This window comes from Eschrichtius robustus, chromosome 4 (assembly GCF_028021215.1).
Source record: "Eschrichtius robustus isolate mEscRob2 chromosome 4, mEscRob2.pri, whole genome shotgun sequence".
NCBI classification, from domain to species: domain Eukaryota; kingdom Metazoa; phylum Chordata; class Mammalia; order Artiodactyla; family Eschrichtiidae; genus Eschrichtius; species Eschrichtius robustus.
In genome coordinates, this window is record NC_090827.1 from 60,000,116 (window position 1) to 60,022,872 (window position 22,757).

The following is a 22,757-nucleotide window of genomic DNA, read 5'->3' on the forward strand; positions in this document are numbered from 1 at the left end:
TAAACAAATAAGAAATATTTTCTCATTAACAACAATCCACTAGCAGGCAGCTACCTCAACTCTCCTTTTACTTTGCTATATAGACAGCATCTTAGCTGAGAACTGAGATACTAACAAAAGTAAAGTTATCACCATGTATCTTTTTATTGTTTAATGTTGAACTGTTCAGTGCCTCTTCCATCCATGATGTCAGACATTTCCCCAAAAAATGTTTGGCATTTTTACTCACAGTCCTATTTTTATTCTGCACAAACAGCCATGGGAGGGCCCCTCCATGTCACTGTCTCGCACAGACCTTTCCCTCATTAGAAGAAGGCCTTTTTACTGAGTGAATGTCTGTCTTCTTGGCTCTATCAGTCTCTGCCTCACTTCCCCTCCTTCTGAGCTTCCAGTTTCCCCACAGTTAAGTCCACTCACTGACTTACCCACTGGGAAGCTTAGCTCTACCCAGTCCCTGGAACAGACCAACCTGGGATCCAGCAATTTCCGCCTCCCCAAGCAACACCTCACTGCTCTGATGACGGATCTCCTGTACCTGAAGTTCCAAGTCTTATGTGTGTCCAGTTTGCAGATACGGGCTTTAATCTTGGCCTCTATGCCAAGCTGTAGGCCAGTATCTGCCAGGTACACTAGTCTAACCCTAGGATGGCAGACCTACCTTTCCCTGGACTATCCCTACATTGTTGCAGCCTAGCTGACTATGAAAAGACCTCCCAGATACTTTCCTAGGTTCCAAGTATCACCTGCATCTGATGCCTGCATTTAGAATAGTATTTCATTTTGTATCCCCTGTTGCCAATCACTCGCAAAGAACACAACCAGACTATATAACCCTTGGATATTGGTGAAATTCCAACACATGTTATACTACATGAGTATCACCTACTTCTTACTGATGGTGTCAGCCAAGTAATACTGAATGCTAAGATAAGAGGCCAAGTTTTGACCCTATTTGGCCCTATTTGCCCAGTTGAAACTGTGCTTATTTCAGTTATCAATGTTACCAGCTCAAAGGCTAACACTTTTTTGCCTTTGCTTTGCATGTGACATTCTCTTAGAGCTGTACCCATCTTAAATCAACCTCTCTATTTCCATTCTGTTCTCCCGTCTCTATTTATGCCCCTCTTTTAAGTTTATTTCCTCAAAAAGCATCTTTTGTTTTTTGCAATGACCCTACTATAGCTACAAATCCTTTCCTTACTCCATTCTGGATATTGTCTTACGATGTTTTCATTCAGGGACTGACTATAATACATGAAACTTGTTTAATAACATACCAGAAATCAGATATCCAAATGAGTAGTGTTTTCCCTAGAAATAATTATGTTGGAAGTTATTCACTTATTCTAATGATGTTATGAATAATCAGAGCACTTCTGGAATTCCTTGAACCTTGCCAGTTCTATATCTTTGACCTTGTCCAAGAAGACCAAACCTATTACTCTGTAATACTGATCAAACACTGCAGTGCTTGGCTAAATTACTGTTTCCAAAAATTAGATTTACCTCCAAAGGTTGAAAAATTGCTATTACTGTGGAATTTTAAAAAATTATCTAGCCTCTGAAAGTATTACCAAAATTTAAAATAAATGTTGGAAGAAAAGCATCATAGTTAGAATAAATGGATGGCAACCTTTGTATGACCTAACACAGTTATCTAACCTTGAAGATTATTCTTCCACATATAAAATAATTTCCTACCTTCTTACAGGATTGCTGTAGAAAACAAGAAAGTATACAACATCTCTGAAACCCATAAAAAGTGAATAAATGTAAGATATTCCTATTCATGCCTTACTGCTGCAAATTTAAATGGATTCAAAACAAATATTAAGGCTTACTCGTTTTAAAACTGTGTTTAAGACTTTAACTTGAGTTTAAGTTGACATTTGCATTTTTCAGGAGGTGCGAGATGAGAATCCAAGTTCCATTTTTTTAAAAAGTATTTATATTTGCAGTAAAGTTATGTTTTTCAAGAAATAGTTCATGATTTAGAAAGTGAAACCTAGCTCACTCTTATTGAAACAAAGGAGGTGGAGGGAAATTCCATAACTCAGAAGCCACAATAAATACAAATAATATCTTTGATTCTGCAACACGGGACTTCCCCAAGGAACAGACACAGATTTTCCCAAGTCAACTGTAATGTTATCCAATCAGAGTTAGAGAGGGAAAGTGCCTTTGCAAATAAATACTGCAACCTAGCCCGACATTTTCGGAGACACTCTTCAACTGTTCAGGCAGTCTGAGCCTACTACAGAAGAACCTTCAGTTGCAGCACCATGAACCAAAGTGCTGTTCTTATTTTCTGCCTTATCCTTCTGACTCTGAGAGGAACTCAAGGTGAGGAACATCAAGGGATATTTAATTTGTAAGATCAGAAATAGGACTGGGTATAAACTCTTTAAGTGCAGAAATAATGTATTTGCAAAAGTTTTACAGCCTGCCTTTTAAATGAAGGGTAAATGAGCAGAGATTCCTTCTGGTCAGAGTTTATAGTCAGAAATGCAAGTGGAATGAAAGAAAGAGAGAAGGAGGAAGGTGGGAGTGGAAGAGGAAGAGGGACAGACAGAGAAAATGTGAGGGAAGGAGGAGAAAGAGGATGAGACAGGTATCTCCTTAGTTAACTTAAGTAACTGTATGATCTGGGCTCAAGGGTATGATCTTACAATCAACAAGTTGCAATTCCATTCTTTCAGAGAATCAACTAATTAATCATACAGAGCTGTATGATCACAGATTGACAATGTGATTACACAGAGGTACAGGTTCAGCTAAGTACTACCCAATCCACATTAAATGCCTAAAATGAAAACTGAGCTAATGTCGTCTGCTGTACCTGTCTCTTTTCCTGCAGAAATACCTCTCTCTAGGACTACACGCTGTACGTGCATCAAGATCAGTGATCGACCTGTTAATCCAAGGTCCTTAGAAAAACTTGAAGTGATTCCTGCAAGTCAATCTTGCCCACATGTTGAGATCATGTGAGTAAAATCCCACCTAATGATTACTTCCCTGGTTGTAATCATACAATTAAATACATGATGATGATTACAAAAATCAGTAAGGGGTTTGTGATGATTCTAAGACTTCTGTACAGCAAAGGGAAACATCTAAAGTGAAACCTAAATGTCTGACTTTAAAACTGTATATTCCATCTGTTTTATTGGCCTAATATTGTTTTAAACATTTTCACTCCTATTTACTTCTATAGTGCCACAATGAAAAAGAACGGGGAGAAAAGATGTCTTAATCCAGAGTCTAAGACCATCAAGAATTTACTGAAAGCAATTAGCAAGAACAGGTAGGTTTGCTATTGCTTGCAGAAGGACTGCTCTTTAAGAAATGTCGATCTTGGGAAGTTAGAAATATCTGCATAAGGCATTCCTGTGGAATTCTTGGCTTAAAACGGTGTTACCACCATGCTTCCACTACCTCCGTCTATTTATATACTGAGGTGTCATCTTGTGTGGTATCAACAGTTACCCTGATTACTGTCTAGAAGTGTCAATAGGTCACTTTAACCTTAAAGCAGAGCTATAACTATCCAAGCAAAGATGCCAAATTTCCCCCAAGCTTTTCCTGGCCTTAAAAAAGCATCCCGTGTAACCCACAATCATTGCGTAGCAGCAGGAAAGCTCACTACACACTTCACCTGAAGACTTAGGATTATCTATGAATTCAGCATGTTCCAAGCAGAATTCAGACTGAAGTCAGAGTCATTTACACTCTCCTTCTCTTCTTACAGGTCCAGAAGATCTCAAACACAGAAAGAGGCATAATCACTGCACTACCGACAAGGATGGACCACAGAGAAGCTACCTCTGCCGTCACTTCCCTACACACAGTATATGTCAAGCCCTAATTGTCCGTGGATTGCAGTTCTCCTAAAAGGTGACCAACCACAGTCACCAAATTAGCTGCTACTGCTCCTGTAGGGCGGTGGATGGCTCATCGTCCTGAGCTGTTTGGTAGTAACTCTGCCCTGGCACTATACTATAAGCTACGCTGAGGCGCTACATTCTTAATGAGTGTGCCAAGCCCTAGCCCTGCTACTGACAGCTTCCTCACCTTTTCTGTCTTCTAAAGGGGGTTATGAAGGGGTCTTCCCCCTCTGGGCTTATCAGGGATCTTAGAATCTCAAATAACTAAAAGGTATTCAAAGCAATAATACAATCTGCCTTTTAAAGAAAGATCTTTACTCCATGGACTTCTACTGCCATCCCTCCAAGGGGCCCATATTCTTCCGGGTGTTATATACATAATTTCAAATACACAGAAGCAGCTAGAAATATCTGGAAATGTATGTGAAAATAGTATTATTTAGTCAAAGACTACACAAAGTAGAATTCTTAGATGTATATGTTTCTTATATTGTTTTCAGTGTTTATATAATAACTTGTGTAATTAAGTACTGCAATGGGAGAAATTTTAAAATTTAGATACATGTTCTACATGTTATGTAAGACAAATATGCTGAATGCTTTTCAAAATAAAAGTAATGTTCTCTCCTAGAAATATTAAGAAAGATTATTTAACTGTTTAGAGACCAAAACATAATAAAGTAATTATAACTAAGATGAAGTGTCTGGTGGGTCATTTGGGACATTTATTTCATAAAAAGCTTAGATTGGAGAATCCATAGCCTAGAGAAGAAGTAAGGATGGGTAGAGGACAAATGAGTTTGAGAATTACCATATTCCTTCCAACTATAGTCTCCTGGAAGGCCCGTCATACAGGAGTCCTCCAGCACTTATGTGGCATAACAGAGCTTGGCCTGAGCTTCAGATCCTTAGAGCCAACTTTCTACGAGACATTTGCAACTCAACATCCCATGGAAACATCAAACTCCAAAATGTCTTAAATTAATTCCTCTCTCCCCCAGATCTATTTCTCCTCCTCTATTCTATATCCTACTTTAATAGCACCATCATCCATTCAGTTCCCCAAACGAGAATTCTGGGAGTAATTCTACACTCCTTCTTCTCCCTTGCCTCCCATATCCAATTTGTCAACAAGAAGGTATTTGCAATGCATTTAGTTGGTAAATTATTAGTATCTAAAACATACAGAGGGGACTTCCCTGGTGGTCCAGCGGTTAAGACGCCATGCTTCCAATGCAGGGGGCCCAGGTTCAATCCCTGGTCAGGGAAGTAGATCCCACATGCCACAACTAAAAGATCCCGCACGAGGCAACTAATACCCAGTGCAGACAAAATAAATAAATAAAATATTTAAAAAAAATAAAACATATAGAGAACTCCTATGAATAAAAAAGGAAAAGATAGCTAGCTGAAAAACAGGAAACAAATGAATAGGAATTTCACAAAAGAAGAAAACACAAGCCCTTAACATATGAAAAGATGCTCAATTTCATTAGTAATCAGGGACATGTACTTGCTCTTTTTTTTTTTTTTTTAACGTTTTTATTGGAGTATAATTGCTTTACAATGGTGTGTTAGTTTCTGCTTTATAACAAAGTGAATCAGTTATACATATACATATATCCCCATATCTCTTCCCTCTTGCATCTCCCTCCCTCCCACCCTCCCTATCCCACCCTTCTAGCTGGTCACAAAGCACGGAGCTGATCTCCCTGTGCTATGTGACTGCTTCCCACTAGTTATCTATTTCACATTTGGTAGTGTATATATGTCCATATATACACTACCACTCTCTCACTTTGTCCCAGCTTACCCTTTCCCCTCCCCGTGTCCTCAACTCCTTTCTCTAGTAGGTCTGTGTCTTTATTCCCATCTTGCCCCTAGGTTCTTCATGACCTTTTTTTTTTTTTTTAGATTCCATATATATGTGTTAGCATACCACATCTAGACCCACAGCTGGATGGGACCTAAGGCTGGACACTCGTGGGGCTAGGAGGCTTGGTAAGGATGAGTCAGCAAATGCAGCCCCTTTAGAGTAATACTGCCTGGTCCTGATTCCATGGGTCCCAAATCTCCAGATGCCAGCGACCCTTCGTACAGCTAAAACATGCATGGGACACTCAGAGAATGGTACACCATCGGATCGGGAAGAGTTTGGAAAAGGCACCTCATCTCCTCATCTGCTGGTGCTCGGGTTCCCCCCTCCAGCCTCTTTCCTAACAATCTCCCCATCTGGGGAAGTCAGCACCTTCAACACCCTGTTTCGCACAGTTTGGAATTTGTCCGGTGGCTGAACTGGAACGGGGGGAACAATGAGAGACAAGGCCTAGGTGGTTGGACAGGCACATGCCACTCTAATTTCCAATCAGGAAGAGGAATTGACCAAAGGCTCAGCTTGCCCTCAGAACCAGAATAGGGCTTGAAGAAATCCTGCTGTTTTGTGGCCATTTCCCAAAAAACAAGTTGAAAAGCGGAGCTCAGGGACGCTGCAATTCACAATCTTGCAGGATTGTAAAAGATACCTAACATGGAAAAATGCCTTGAGGTAAGTCATGAAAAACGACTTGAAAGCAAGGCAGAATTGCAGGAACGGGATTTCAAGAGGTAGATTGGACTCGCCATGAAACCACATGGAAAGCGGCAGAACTTCCTCTACGATGCCGTTGGCCAAAAAGGGCGTATGCGTTCCTCCTGAATATATTCAGGAAAAACACATACCCCCTTTTTGGCCAACCAAAACGGCGCACAGTGCAAATCAACACTACAAAGAGGTATCATCTCGCATCAGTCTGAAGGGCTATCCTCACAAAGTGTAAAAACCAGAAATACAGGATAGGGCGTGGAGAAAAGGGAGCTCCTTTATGCTGATTGTGGGAAGGTAAATTGCGAATGGCACTCTGGAGAAGTGTATTGTGTTTCCCAAAAATATCTAAGAAACAAAGCTACAGAGCATACAGCACTTCCACTCATGGGCGTGTATCTTCAGAAAACCAAAACTCCACAGGACACATGCAACCCAACGTTTACTGCTGCTCTGTTTACAAGAGCCTCGACTCGGATACAACCGAAATTTCCTTGCAAGGAAAACATGGATAAAGAAGATGTGATACTTACGTACAATGGAATATTAGTCAGCCATGAAATCAATGAAATAAGGCCAGTTGCAGCAACTCGGATGGACTTAGGTACAATCATTCTAAGTGACATATGTCAGACAGAAAAAGAAACTTAACATAAGATATCACTTATAGATAGAACCTAAAAATAGCTACACATAAACTAAATGACAAAACAGACACAGAAATATGCATTTATTTTTTTTCTCATAAGTTGTGGATTTAATTGCATTAATTTAAATGTTACTTTTGTTGTAAATTCACATATTCCATTAAGAATAGAGACCACATTATCTAGTTCAACAATGCTATATATAAAATAGATACCCAACAAGGACCTACTGTATAGCACAGGGAACTATACTCAGTATTTTGTTTTTTTGTTTGTTATTTCTTTTTTAATCTCTTCTTGATTTTGTGGACTTAACATAGGTGTTGAATTTATCTTGAAATTGACTTTATCCAATTTTTTTTTCAATTTTATTTTATTTTTTTTTATACAGCAGGTCCTTATTAGTCATCAAGTTTATACACATCAGTGCATACATGTCAATCCCAATCGTCCAATTCATCTGACCACCACACCCAACCCCCTGCTGCTTTCCCCCTTTGGTGTCCCTACGTTTGTTCTCTACATCTGTGTCTCAATTTCTGCCCTGCAAACCGGTTCATCTGTACCATTTTTCTAGGTTCCACATATATGCGTTAATATACGATATTTGTTTTTCTCTTTCTGACTTCCTTCACTCTGGATGACAGTCTCTAGATGCATCCAAGTCTCTAAAAATGACCCAATTTCGTTTCCTTTTATGGCTGTGTAATATTCCATTGTATATATGTACCACTTCTTCTTTATCCATTCGTCTGTCAATGGGCATTTAGGCTGCTTCCATGATCTGGCTATTGTAAATAGTGCTGCAGTGAACATTGGGGTGCATGAGTCTTTTTGCTTTACGGTTTTCTCTGGGTATATGCCCAGTAGTGGGATTGCTGGATCACATGGTAGTTCTATTTGTAGTTTTTTAAGGAACCTCCATACTGTTCTCCATAGTGGCTGTATCAATTTACATTCCCGCCAACATTGCAAGAGGGTTCCCTTTTCTCCACACCCTCTCCAGCATTTGTTGTTTGTAGATTTTCTGATGAAGCCCATTCTAACTGGTGTGAGGAGACACCTCATTGTAGTTTTGATTTGCATTTCTCTAATGATTGGTCATGTTGACGATCTTTTCATGTGTTTGTTGGCAATCTATATATCTTCTGTGGAGAAATGTCTATTTAGGTCTTCTGCCCATTTTTGGATTGGGTTCTTTGTTTTTTTGATATTGAGCTGCATGAGCTGTTTATATATTTTGGAGATTAATCCTTTGTCCGTTGATTCGTTTGCAAATATTTTCTCCCATTCTGAGGGTTCTCTTTTTGTCTTGTTTATGGTTTCCTTTGCTGTGCTAAAGCTTTGAAGTTCCATTAGGTCCCATTTGTTTTTGTTTTTATTTTCATTACTCTAGGAGGTGGATCAAAAAATATCTTGCTGTGATTTATGTCAAAGGGTGTTCTTCCTATGTTTTCCTCTAAGAGTTTTATAGTATCCGGTCTTACATTTAGGTCTCTACTCCATTATGAGTTTATTTTTGTGTATGGTGTTAGGGAGTGTTCTAATTTCATTCTTTTACATGTAGCTGTCCAGTTTTCCCAGCACCATTTATTGAAGAGACTGTCTTTTCTCCACTGTATATCCTTGCCTCCTTTATCAAAGATAAGGTGACCGTATGTGCGTGGGTTTATCTCTGGGCTTTCTATCTTGTTCCATTGATCTGTATTTCTGTTTTTGTGCCAGTACCATAGTGTCTTGATTACTGTAACTTTGTAGTATAGTCTAAAGTCAAGGAGTCTGATTCCTCCAGCTCCGTTTTTTCCCCTCAAGATTGCTCTGGCTATTCGGGGTCTTTTGTGTCTCCATACAAATTTTAACATTTTTAGTTCTAGTTCCGTAAAAAATGCCATTGGTAGTTTGATAGGGATTGCATTGAATCTGTAGATTGCTTTGGGTAGTATACTCATTTTCACAATATTGATTCTTCCAACCAAGAACATGGTATTAAAAAAAAAAAAAAAAAAAAGAACATGGTATATCTCGCCATCTGTTGGTATCATCTTTAATTTCTTTCATCACGGTCTTAGAGTTTTCTGTATACAGGTCTTTTGTCTCCCTAGGTAGGTTTATTCCTAGGTATTTTATTCTTTTTGTGGCAATGGTAAATGGGAGTGTTTCCTTAATTTCTCTTCCAGATTTTTCATCATTAGTGTATAGGAATGCAAGAGATTTATGTGCATTAATTCTGTATCCTGAAACTTTACCAAATTCATTGATTAGCTCTAGTAGTTTTCTGGTGGTATCTTTAGGATTCTCTATGTATAGCATCATGTCATCTGCCATCAGTGACAGCTTTGCTTCTTCTTTTCCAATTTGTATTCCTTTTATTTCTTTTTCTTCTCTGATTGCCATGGCTAGGACTAACAAAACTATGCTGAATAACAGTGGTGAGAGTGGACATCCTTGTCTTGTTCCTGATCTTAGAAGAATTGCTTTCAGTTTTTCACCATTGAGAATGATGTTTGCTGTGGGTTTGTCATATATGGCTTTTATTATGTTGAGGTATGTTCCCTCTATGCCCACTTTCTGGAGAGTTTTTAGCATAAATGGGTGTTGAATTTTGTCAAAAGCTTTTTCTGCATCTATTGAGATGATCATATGGTTTTTATTCTTCAATTTGTTAATATGGTGTATCACATTGATTGATTTGCGTATATTGAAGAATCCTTGCATCCCTGGGATAAATCCCACTTGATCATGGTGTATGATCCTTTTAATGTGTTGTTGGATTCTGTTTGCTAGTATTTTGTTGAGGATTTTTGCATCTGTATTCATCAGTGATATTGGTCTGTAATTTTCTTTTTTTGTAGTATCTTTGTCTGGTATTGGTATCAGGGTGATGGTGGCCTCATAGAATGAGTTTGGGAGTGTTCCTTCCTCCGCAAATTTTTGGAAGAGTTTGAGAAGGATGGGTGTTAGCTCTTCTCTAAATGTTTGATAGAATTCACCTGTGAAGCCATCTGGTCCTGGGCTTTTGTTTGTTGGAAGATTTTTAATCACAGTTTCAATTTCCTTACTTGTGATTGGTCTGTTCATATTTTCTATTTCTTCCTGGTTCAGTCTTGGAAGGTTATACCTTTCTAAGAATTTGTCCATTTCTTCCAGGTTTTCCATTTTATTGGCATAGAGTTGCTTGTAGTAGTCTCTTAGGATGCTTTGTATTTCAGCGGTATCTGTTGTCACTTCTCCTTTTTCATTTCTAATTTTCTGGATTTGAGTCCTCTCTCTCTTTTTCTCAATGAGTCTGGATAATGGTTTATCAATTTTGTTTATCTTCTCAAACAACCAGCTTTAATTTTATTGATCTTTGCTATTGTTTTCTTGTTTCTATTTCATTTATTTCTGCTCTGATCTTTATGATTTCTTTCCTTCTGCTAACTCTGGGATTTGTTTGTTCTTCTTTCTCTAGTTCCTTTAGGTATAAGGTTAGATTGTTTGATATTTTCCTTGTTTCTTGAGGTAGGCTTGTATAGCTATAAACTTCCCTGTTAGAACTGCTTTTGCTGCATCCCATAGGTTTTGGATCGTCGTGTTTTCGTTGTCATTTGTCTCTAGGTATTTTTTGATTTCCTCTTTGATTTCTTCAGTGATCTCTTGGTTGTTTAGTAATGTATTGTTTAGCCTCCATGTGTTTGTGTTTTTTACGTTTTTTTCCCTGTAATTCATTTCTAATCTCATAGTGTTGTGGTCAGAAAAGATGCTTGATATGATTTCAATTTTCTTAAATTTACTGAGGCTTGATTTGTGACCCAAGATGTGATCTATCCTGGAGAATGTTCCGTGCACACTTGAGAAGAAAGTGTAATCTGCTGTTTTTGGATGGAATGTCCTATAAATATCAATTAAATCTACCTGATCTATTGTGTCATTTAAAGCTTCTGTTTCCTTATTTATTTTCATTTTGGATGATCTGTCCATTGGTGTAAGTGAGGTGTTAAAGGCCCCCACTATTATTGTGTTACTGTCAATTTCCTCTTTTATGGCTGTTAGCAGTTGCCTTATATATTGAGGTGCCCCTATGTTGGGTGCATATATATTTATAATTGTTATATCTTCTTCTTGGATTGATTCCTTGATCATTATGTAGTGTCCTTCCTTGTCTCTTGCAACATTCTTCATTTTAAAGTCTATTTTATCTGACACAAGTATTGCTATTCCAGCTTCCTTTTGATTTCCATTTGTATGGAATATCTTTTACCATCCCCTCACTTTCAGTCTGTATGTGTCCCTAGGTCTGAAGTGGGTCTCTTGTAGACAGCATATAGATGGGTCTTGTTTTGGTATCCATTCAGCAAGCCTGTGTCTTTTGGTTGGAGCATTTAATCCATTCACGTTTAAGGTAATTATCGATATGTATGTTCCCATTACCTATTTCTTAATTGTTTTGGGTTTGTTTTTGTAGGTCCTTTTCTTCTCTTGTGTTTCCCACTTAGAGAAGTTCCTTTAGCATTTGTTGTACAGCTGGTTTGGTGGTGCTGAATTCTCTTAGCTTTTGCTTGTCTGTAAAGATTTTGATTTCTCCATCGAATCTGAATGAGATCCTTGCTGGGTAGAGTAATCTTGGTTGTAGGTTCTTCCTTTTCATCACTTTAAGCATATCATGCCACTCCCTTCTGGCTTGCAGAGTTTCTGCTGAGAAATCAGCTGTTAACCTTATGGGAGTTCCCTTGTATGTTATTTGTCGTTTTTCCCTTGCTGCTTTCAGTAATTTTTCTTTGTCTTTAATTTTTGCCAATTTGATTACTATGTGTCTTGGTGTGTTTCTCCTTGGGTTTATCCTGTATGGGACTCTCTGCGCTTCCTGGACTTGGGTGGCTATTTCCTTTCCCATGTTAGGGAAGTTTTCACCTATAATCTCTTCAAATATTTTCTTGGGTCTTTTCTCTCTGTCTTCCCCTTCTGGGACCCCTATAATGTGAATGTTGTTGGGTTTAATGTTGTCCCAGAGGTCTCTTAGGCTGTCTTCATTTCTTTTCATTCTCGTTTCTTTATTCTGTCCCGCCACAGTGAATTCCACCATTCTGTCATTCAGGTCACTTATCCATTCTTCTGCCTCAGTTATTCTGCTATTGATTCCTTCTAGTGTAGTTTTCATTTCAGTTATTGTATTGTTCATGTCTGTTTGTTTGTTCTTTAATTCTTCTAGGTCTTTGTTAAACATTTCTTGCATCTTCTCGATCTTTGCCTCCATTCTCTTTCTGAGGTCCTGGATCATCTTCACTATCATTATTCTGAATTCTTTTTCTGAGGGTTGCCTATCTCCACTTCATTTAGTTGTTTTTCTGGGGTTTTATCTTGTTCATTCATCTGGTACATAGCCCTCTGCCTTTTCATCTTGTCTATCTTTCTGTGAGTGTGGTTTTTGTTCCACAGGCTGCAGGATTGTACTTCTTGCTTCTGCTGTCTGCCCTCATGAAAGCAAATGGAAAGCAGGAAAACTTCTTCTACGATGCCGTTGGCCAAAAAAGTGTTTCTTGTTTCTTAAGGTAGGATTGTATTGCTATAAACTTCCCTCTTAGAACTGCTTTTGCTGCATCCCATAGGTTTTGGGTCATCGTGTTTTCATTGTCATTTGTTTCTAGGTATTTTTTGATTTCCTCTTTGATTTCTTCAGTGATCTCTTGGTTATTATGTAGTGTATTGTTTAGCCTCCATGTATTTTTTACAGATTTTTTCCTGCAATTGATATCTAGTCTCAGAGCGTTGTGGTCAGAAAAGATACTTGACAATAAATGCTGGAGAGGGTGTGGAGGAAAGGGAACACTCTTGCACTGTTGGTGGGAATGTAAATTGATACAGCCACTATGGAGAACAGTATGGAGGTTCCTTAAAAAACTACAAATAGAACTACCATACGACCCAGCAATACCACTACTGGGCATATACCTTGAGAAAACCATAGGTCAAAAAGAGTCATGTACCAAAATGTTCATTGCAGCTCTATTTACAATAGCCAGGACATGGAAGCAACCTAAATGTCCATCGACAGATGAATGGATAAAGAAGATGTGGCACATATATACAATGGAATATTACTCAGCCATAAAAAGAAATGAAATGGAGGTATTTGTAATGAGGTGGATGGAGTTAGAGTCTGTCATACAGAGTGAAGTAAGTCAGAAAGAGAAAAACAAATACAGTATGCTAACACATACATACGGAATCTAAGGGAAAAAAAAAGGCCATGAAGAACCTAGTGGCAAGACGGGAATAAAGACACAGACCTACTAGAGAATAGACTTGAGGATATGGGGAGGGGGTGGGGTGAGATGTGACAGGGTAAGAGAGTGTCATGGACATATATACACTACCAAATGTAAAATAGATAACCAGTGGGAAGCAGCCGCATAGCACAGGGAGATCAGCTCGGTGCTTTGTGACCACCTAGAGGGGTGGGATGGGGAGGGTGGGAGGGAGGGAGATGCAAGAGGGAAGAGAAATGGGAACATATTGTATATGTATAACTGATTCAGTTTGTTATAAAGCAGAAGCTAACACACCATTGTAAGGCAATTATACTTCAATAAAGATGTTTAAAAAAAAAAAAAAAAAAGAAAAGATACTTGATATGATTTCAATTTTCTTAAATTTACCAAGGCTTGACTCGTGACACAAGATATGATCTATTCTGGAGAATGTTCCATGAGCACTTGAGAAGAAAGTGTATTCTGTTGTTTTTGGATGGAATGTCCTATAAATGTCAATTAAGTCCATCTTGTTTAATGTATCATTTAAAGCTTGTGTTTCCTTATTTATTTGCATTTTTAATGATCTGTCCATTGGTGAAAGTGCGGTGTTAAAGTCCCCTACTATGATTGTGTTACTGTCGATTTCCCCTTTTATGGCTGTTAGTATTTGCCTTATGTATTGAGGGGCTCCTATGTTGGATGCATAAATATTTACAATTGTTATATCTTCTTCTTGGATTGATCCCTTGATCATTATGTAGTGTCCTTCTTTGTCTCTTGTAATAGTCTGTTTTAAAGTCTATTTTGTCTGATATGAGAATTGCTACTCCAGCTTTCTTTTGATTTCCATTGGCATGGAATATCTTTTTCCATCCCCTCACTTTCAGTCTGTATGTGTCCCTAGGTCTGAAGTGGGTCTCTTGTAGACAGCATATATACGGGTCTTGTTTTTGTATCCATTCAGCCAGTCTATGTCTTTTGGTGGGAGCATTTAATCCATTTACATTTAAGGTAATTATTGATATGTATGTTCCTATTACCAGTTTCTTAATTGTTTTGGGTTTGTTATTGTAGGTCTTTTCCTTCTCTTGTGTTTCCTGCCGAGAGAAGTTCCTTTAGCATTTGCTGTAAAGCGGGTTTGGTGGTGCTGAATTCTCTTAGCTTTTGCTTGTCTGGAAAGATTTTAATTTCTCCAGCAAATCTGAATGAGATCCTTGCTGGGTAGAGTAATCTTGGTTGTAAGTTTTTCCCTTTCATCACTTTAAATATGTCCTGCCACTTCCTTCTGGCTTGCAGAGTTTCTGCTGAAAGATCAGCTGTTAACCTTATGGGGATTCCCTTGTATGTTATTTGTCGTTTTTCCCTTGCTGCTTTTAATATTTTTTCTTTGTATGTAATTTTTGATAGTTTGATTAATATGTGTCTTGGCGTGTTTCTCCTTGGATTTATCCTGTATGGGACTCTCTGTGCTTCCTGGACTTGATTAACTATTTCCTTTCCCATATTAGGGAGGTTTTCAACTATAATCTCTTCAAATATTTTCTCAGTCCCTTTCTTTTCCTCTTCTTCTTCTGGGACCCCTATAATTCGAATGTTGGTGCGTTTAATGTTTTCCCAGAGGTCTCTGAGACTGTCCTCAATTCTCTTCATTGTTTTTTCTTTATTCTGCTCTGCAGTAGTTATTTCCACTATTTTATCTTCCAGGTCACTTACCCGTTCTTCTGCCTCAGTTATTCTGCTATTGATCCCTTCTAGAGAATTTTTTATTTCATTTATTGTGTTGTTCATCATTGTTTGTTTGCTCTTTATTTCTTCTAGGTCCTTGTTAAACATTTCTTGTATTTTCTCCATTCTATTTCCACAATTTTGGATCATCTTTACTATCATTATTCTGAATTCTTCTTCAGGTAGACTGCTTATTTCCTCTTCATTTGTTAGGTCTGGTGGGTTTTTACCTTGCTCCTTCATCTGCTGTTTCTTTGTCTTCTCATTTTGCTTAACTTACTGTGTTTGGGTCTCCTTTTCGCAGGCTGCAGGTCCGTAGTTCCCATTGTTTTTGGTGTCTGCCCCCAGTGGCTAAGGTTGGTTCAGTGGGTTGTGTAGGCTTCCTGGTGGAGGGGACTAGTGCCTGTGTTCTGTTGGATGAGGCCGGATCTTGTCTTTCTGGTGGGCAGGTCCACGTCTGGTGGTGGTTTTTGGGGTGTCTGTGGCCTTATTATGATTTTAGGCAGCCTCTCTACTAATGGATGGGGTTGTGTTCCTGTCTTGCTAGTTGTTTGGCATAGGGTGTCCAGCACTGTAGCTTGCTGGTCGTTGAGTGGAGCTGGGTCTTGGCCTTGAGATGGAGATCTCTGGGAGATTTTCGCCGTTTGATATTACGTGGAGCTGGGAAGTCTCTGGTGGACCAATGCCCTGAACTTGGGTCTCCCACCTCAGAGGCACAGGACTGACACCTGGCTGGAGCAACAAGAGCCTGTCCTCCACATGGCGCAGAATAAAAGGAAGGAAAAAAAGAAAGAAAGAAAGAAAAACATAATATAAAATTAAAAAGTTATTAAAATAAAAAACAAAAAATAATTATTAAAAAAGAATTTTAAGTAATTAAAAAGAAAGAAAGAAAGAAAGAGGAGAACAACCAAACCAAAACACAAATCCACCAATGATAACAAGCACTGAAAACTATACTAAAACAAAGAAACAAAACAAAACCAAAAAACGGACAGACAAAACCCTGGGACAAATGGTAAAAGCAAAACTATGCAGACAAAATCACACACAGAAGCATACGCATACACACTCATAAAAAGAGAAAAAGAGAAAAATATATATATATATATATATATATTGTTGCTCCCAAAGTCCACCTCCTCAATTTGGGATGATCCGTTGTCTCTTCAGGTATTCCGCAGATGCAGGGTACATCAAGTTGTCTGTGGAGATTTAATCCGCTGCTCCTGAGGCTGCTGGGAGGAATTTCCCTTTCTCTTCTTTGTTCGCACAGCTCCTGGGGTTCAGCTTTGGATTTGGACCCGCCTCTGCGTGTAGGTCGCCTGAGGGCATCTGTTCTTCCCTCAGACAGGACAGGGTTAAAGGAGCAGCTGATTTGGGGGCTCTGGGTCACTCAGGCCAGGGGGAGGGAGGGGTATGGAGTTCGGGGCGAGCCTGCAGCAGCAGAGGCCGGCATGACGGTGCACCAGCCTGAGGTGTGCCGTGTGTTCTCCCGGGGAAGTTGTCCCTGGATCACGGGACCCTGGCAGTGGCGGGCTGCACAGGCTCCCGGGAGGGGAGGTGTGGATAGTGACCTGTGCTTGCACACAGGCTTCTTGGTGGCTGCAGCAGCCGTAGCGTCTCATGCCTGTCCCTGGGGTCCACGCTGATAGCCGCGGCTCCCGCCCATCTCTGGAGCTCCTTTAAGCAGCGCTCTTAATCCCCTCTCCTCTCGCACCAGGAAACAAAGAGGCAAGAAAAAGTCTCTTGCCTCTTCGGCAGCTCCAGACTTTTTCCCGGACTCCCTCCCGGCTAGCCGTGGGGCACGAGCCCCCTTCAGGCTGTGTTCACGCAGCCAACCCCAGTCCTCTCCCTGGGATCCGACCGAAGCCTGAGCCTCAGCTCCCAGCCCCCCGCCCCTGCGGGTGAGCAGACAAGCCTCTCGGGCTGGTGAGTGCTGGTCGGCACCGATCCTCTGTGTGGGAATCTCTCCACTTTGCCCTCCGCACCCCTGTTGCTGTGCTCTCCTCTGTGGCTCCAAAGCTTACCCCCCACCACCCGCAGAAGAACATGTACTTTGGAATCATTATGATATACCATTTCATATCACCAGACTAGAAAAATTTTTTAAGTTGGGTAATAGCAAGTGTCAGGAAGGTATCTAGAAAATGAGATACCTCTACTTCTGATGAAAGAGAAAATAGCTATAACTACCTTGAAAACCCATCTGGTATTATCTTATACAATTTAACATGTGCACACTCTATGCCCTAGCAATTATACTACTATATAGACACCGCAGATAAATTCCTGTATAGGATATATATGCGAGAATGTTATAGCAACATTGTTTGTAGTAATAAAACTGTGGATATAAATCCAAATGTTCATAAATAGAATGGTAAGTAAATTAGGGTATTTTAATTCAATGGAATATTATACAGCATGGAAATAAATGAAGTACAACTATATACAGCAACATGGATGAATTTCAAAAATAATTTTGCACAAAAGAAGCATGTCACAGAAAAGTGCATGCAGCATGATTCCATTTACTATAAAGTTTTAAAATAGGCAAAGTTAACATTGTACAAAGACCCTTGAACACACAAGTTTGAATTATGTGGGTCCACTTACATGGGGATTTTTTTCAATACATACTATAGTACGACACAATCTGCAGTTGGCTGAATCCACAGATGTGGAACCACAGATATGGAGAGCTGACTGTAAAGTTATACATGGATTTTTGACTTAGGGGGAGAGGTCAGTACCCCAATCCCTACTTTGTTCAAGGGTCAAATGTTATTTAGCAGTAGAGACATATCTGATAAAAACAAAAAACAAAGAAATGATAAAGTTCAGGATGGTGATTATTTCAGGAGGTGAGAAGGAAATGCAATCAGGGAAGAGCACATAAGGGGCTTCTGGACTAAGGTAAAGTTCTATTTTTTACCTAGATAGTGGGTACATAAGAATTTGTTCTTTAATCTGTACCTACACACTTTTAATTTTTAAACACATGCTCTATTTTACATTAAAAAGGTAAAACAAACTAGCAAAGAAACAAAAAACTCCAGAATGTTACCAACTGTGAGATGTCTTCATGTATGTCAAACAACTTCACCCAGCAAAAATGAAAGAATAAGAGAGCTATCACTGGGGATGTGATGTGCAGCATGGTGACTATAGTTAATAATGCTGTACTGCACATTGGAAAGTTGCTCAGAGAGTAAATCTTAAAAGTTCTCATCACAAGGAAGAAAACTGTAACTATGTGACAGATGTTAACTAGACTTACTGTGGTGATCATTTCACAATATATACAAATACTGAATCATTAGGTTCTAAATCTGAAGCTAATATTATATGTCAATTATACCTCAATAGAGGAAACTGAAAAAATAAATAAATAAAAATCTAACATATAACAAAGGAATATAGTATATGACCATTACTATGAAAACCTTAACTGGATCATAGCAAAACTGAAGTGGCACAATTTCTCCTTCTTGCCCTCTCATTTTCTTTTTCTTCCTGACCCCATGAATCTATACAAAAGGTACCTCTCTTATTCTCAACTGGCTGTGAACTAATTTTCAGGAGGCATTAACGAATAGAGATTTATATTGCTGTCTGTTCAAAAGCAGGGCATTCATTTAACATACACTTCTTTATCCCCATTATATACCAGGTTAAAAGAAATTACTACACTGTGAGTTTATAATTTACTATTAATGACAAAGACAAAGGTAAATAAATTTGAACTGAAAAAACTCCATGGACTGAAAAACTTCCAAATGTACAAAGAAAGCAGAGAAAATCAGGGAAGCCTTTCCTGGGAAAGCGATGGCAATCTGGAATTTGAAAGACACATATATATCTGATAGGTAGAAGGATAAAAGTGAATTCTAGTAGAGGAAAGAGCATGTACAAAGACGCAGGTGTGAAACAGCATATTCAATCTGGAGGAATGTAAGCTTAAAGTTAGAGGTATGGATATTGTGGGAAATGACGTTGGAGAGACAGACAGGAATTAGATCATGAAAGCCTTTCTATTCTTAGTATGCCATCACCATCATTACTATTTATAAGCTATACACATATTATAAAACATACCCCCAAAAGTGTACAATATTGCTAGACTATGCTGTAGTAACAAAGTTCTCAAAATATTAAAGACCTAACACAATGAAAGTTTATTTCTTGCTCACTCAAAGTTCCATGCAGGTTGGCAGGGCCTCTATGCTAACTCAGGAATATAGTCTCCCTCTATCTCAATCAAGGGTTGCCATGTCAGGAAGAGAAGGACGGAAGTGGCATACTGGCTCTTAAATACTATAGTCTACACTGCCTTGTCCAGAATAAGGTATTGCCTTACTTAATTGCCACGAGGGATATAAACTTGGAAGGGAAAGTGTACTTGTCTCTTCCACAAATAGAAAAAAAATTTTAATGAGATTTTTAAAAATTATAATATAAGCCAGAAGACAAGGCTCATGCAGAAATCTAGTTCAGAAAGAGAAGTCTAGGCAGATATTTTAAAAAATAAGTCTCTATTCCTAAGGAAGTTAGATAAGAGGTGAAGAAGAATGTCTTTTCTGAGCAAAAAGCTATGTTTGATGTACACAAATAAAATTGGATGTAACAGTGAACAAATGGACATATCTACTGTATTACGGTCATGTTGTAAATCTCAGGGGGAGAACCTCTTTTTCTGGGGAAATAAATGGCCCACAGTGATCAATATGTTGCAACCTGATTTAGGAACATTGGCCTCTTACAAAGAAGGGGAAATGGGAAAGAGAAAAATGATTGTAATTTTATCTCTCAATTTTCTTTGTCAGAACATACATAGTTAATTCACTGTCCCATATCTAGACGTTGATAACTGACTAACACTGTTCTTCCTCCATTCAGAGACTGGCTGAGAACCTCAATAGAGCAGTAAGAATACAATACTTAATAAGTCATTAAGGCTTGTGTGGGCCTCTGTTTTCTCAAATAAAAGAGAAGTAGAAATAGAAATCTTCCAGAAATGTTGCTAAGAGAAATAACTGTCAAGAGTTAATTTAAATACTATTTCTATGTGATAGGATTATATATGATTTTATTTATTTTTGATTCTATTTTCTAAGTTTTCTATACAGAATACTTTTACTGTTTTTAATTAGAAGAAAAAAATTTAAGCAATTTTCAAAGACACTGAATTTTAAGTGTCAATCTTAAAGGTCTAGGATTTATGTTCTCAGTGACCTTCATAAAACTAATCATCTCTGAAAAAAGATCTGAACTGAAAACAGTCATATAGATACTAGAACTTCTCCATGCTAGGCTAAAACTTAATGCCTTGTGTCAAAAATCACTGAACTATTAGTGAATGTATCTCAGGTCACCAGATAATAATGTGTTTGTCGTCAGTCTCCCTGCTTACCCTCTTGCCTGCTACAGTTTATTCACTATACAACAGTAATTGCAATATTTATAAAACATAAATAAGATTATGTTTCTCCCCTGGTTTTATCCTTCCAATAGAATTCCACCACACTTCACATGAAATCCAAAATCCATCATAGTCTGTAAGGCTCTGCATAAATCTCCCACCTCATTCCTACCACTCTCCACCCCCGCCTTTCTACTCCCTCCATACTGGCCTCCTATTGCTTCTCAAGTACAGCAAACATATTCCCATCACTTCCAAATCTCGTTTCTTTATTCCTTATCTCTGCTCAAATATCACCTTCTCAGAGGCTTTCCTCACCAATCTATTGAAAATAGCACCATTTCTATCACTATCTCGTTACCCTCCTTTATAGCCTTTATCTCTACATGTAAATACAGTTGACCCTTGAACATTGCAGGAGTTAGGCATGCCGACCTCCGCCCAGGCAGACAAAAATCCAAGTATAATTTTCTAGTTGGCCCTCCAGTTCCGAGGTTCCTCTGTACCCGCAGTTCCACATCTCTGGTTTCAACCAACCATGGATCAGTGTAGTACTGTAGTATTTACTGAAAAAAAATCTGCTTGTAAGTGGGCTCATGCAGTTCAAACCTATGTTGTTCAAGGGTCAACTGTATATATTTAATTATCTGTTTATTCTCTATCCCCACAAAGTTGTATAAGAGCAGGGACTATACCTGTCTAACTTACCACTGTATCCTTGGTATCTACAAGAGTACTGGACGCACAGTCATGCTCAATAAATACTTGTTGACCAAATGAATAAATGAGTTACTGACATTTGTCATAGCTAGAATCCTTTGGAAATCAGTGTTCCTTCCAAGGACAGGACAACCTTCCAAAGACATCAGACAGTTGTTAAACCTTAGGAGAAAGTAAACTTGGAAATAAAAAGAAGCTTACTAGTTTTGTTGAATCGTCAGATAGGCACAGAAGGAATGATGACGTTCTCCCATTAAAATATACAATATGTGTACTGGTAAACTGTTTACTAGATGATGAGAGGTCCCTATTGGGAATGGAATTAAGGTTTTAAGCAGGAGTTTATATAACTTTCAAAAATAAAAGTGCTTTAAAACTAAGTCTAATGCTTTAATAGCAGCAATAGCTATTAAGAGGAGGGGAAATCCAAGCCCCTCAGGGTTTCACTCTGAGAGATACTTCTTTCAAAATAAAAAATAACTTGTCTTATTTTCCTTGTGATACAGACAAGCATGTTGTTTACATATTATGCAACATTTTCCCAGGACACTCAAATCTAATTGGAGCCGGAATAACATGGCCATCTCATTTCCTAGGCTCAGATGCAAGAGAGAAACTCCCTCAGTTAACTTTAGAATGGGAAAAGAGGAGAAAAAAAGAAGGAGAAACTGAAAAAAGTTTAACATCAATCTGACCTTAAGGAGAGTTAAAGAGTCTTTGCAATGCCATCATTCCCAGAACAGAACACTTTTACTTTGGTCTGTGTGATTTTCAGGGCTCAACAATTCCCTAAAATTATAAGCAAATTGTACAAATGTGCACATATCCGTAGCCTTTACCAGATTCTCATAGAACTCTGTAACCTCCAAATGGCTAAAAACTGTGAGTCTGTCCTAATTCATCACAGACCTTGAACAGACCATATCAGTTTGCAGAGCATTCACTTCAGGCCGTAGGGACATCAATATACGCACGTCATGTCTGGGTAAACTTACATGCAAATGACACTGGAAATCTTGGGCTAGCTTGGGGATTTATTTAAGAAACCTGAGCTGACTTCAAGAGCTGGGCCCTAAAGGAGATATTAATAGTCATTATTTCCAAGGTATTCCTAGAATTTCAAGACTATCTGAACTATTTTATTAACCATGATACCACCCTTTTTTTTTACTTCTAGAACCACTGAGGGCACAAACTTGCTCTTTTGTTAGAAATTAAAGACCTGGGACTTCCCTGGTGGCACAGTGGTTAAGAATCCGCCTGCCAATGCAGGCGACACAGGTTCGAGCCCTGGTCTGGGAAGATCCCACAGCCGTGGAGCAACTAAGCCTGTGCGCCACAGCTACTGAGCCTGCGCTCTAGAGCCCACGAGCCATAACTACTGAGCCCGCGTGCCACAACTACTGAAGCCCATGCGCCTAGAGTCCACGCTGTGCAACAGGAGAAGCCACCACAATGAGAAGCCCACACACCACAACGAAGAGTAACCCCCACTCACTGCAACTAGAGAAAGCCTGTGTGCAGCAACAAAGACCCAATGCAGCC

The 22,757-nt window shown here is 38.9% G+C and overlaps 1 protein-coding gene and 1 non-coding gene across 2 annotated transcripts; both read left to right on the forward strand.

The window, feature by feature from the left end:
• Positions 1 to 2,226: 2,226 nt before the first annotated feature.
• Positions 2,227 to 4,241, forward strand: CXCL10 (C-X-C motif chemokine ligand 10). The gene is made up of 4 exons (XM_068542147.1): positions 2,227 to 2,343; positions 2,858 to 2,984; positions 3,215 to 3,304; positions 3,749 to 4,241. Exons 1-4 carry the CDS (start codon positions 2,283 to 2,285, stop codon positions 3,780 to 3,782), a joined length of 312 nt encoding a protein of 103 aa, XP_068398248.1. The 5' UTR covers positions 2,227 to 2,282; the 3' UTR covers positions 3,783 to 4,241.
• An 839-nt stretch (positions 4,242 to 5,080) lies between these two features.
• TRNAW-CCA (transfer RNA tryptophan (anticodon CCA)) lies at positions 5,081 to 5,153 on the forward strand. The gene has a single exon. It is a non-coding gene; the product is annotated as a tRNA-Trp (tRNA).
• Positions 5,154 to 22,757: the final 17,604 nt, after the last annotated feature.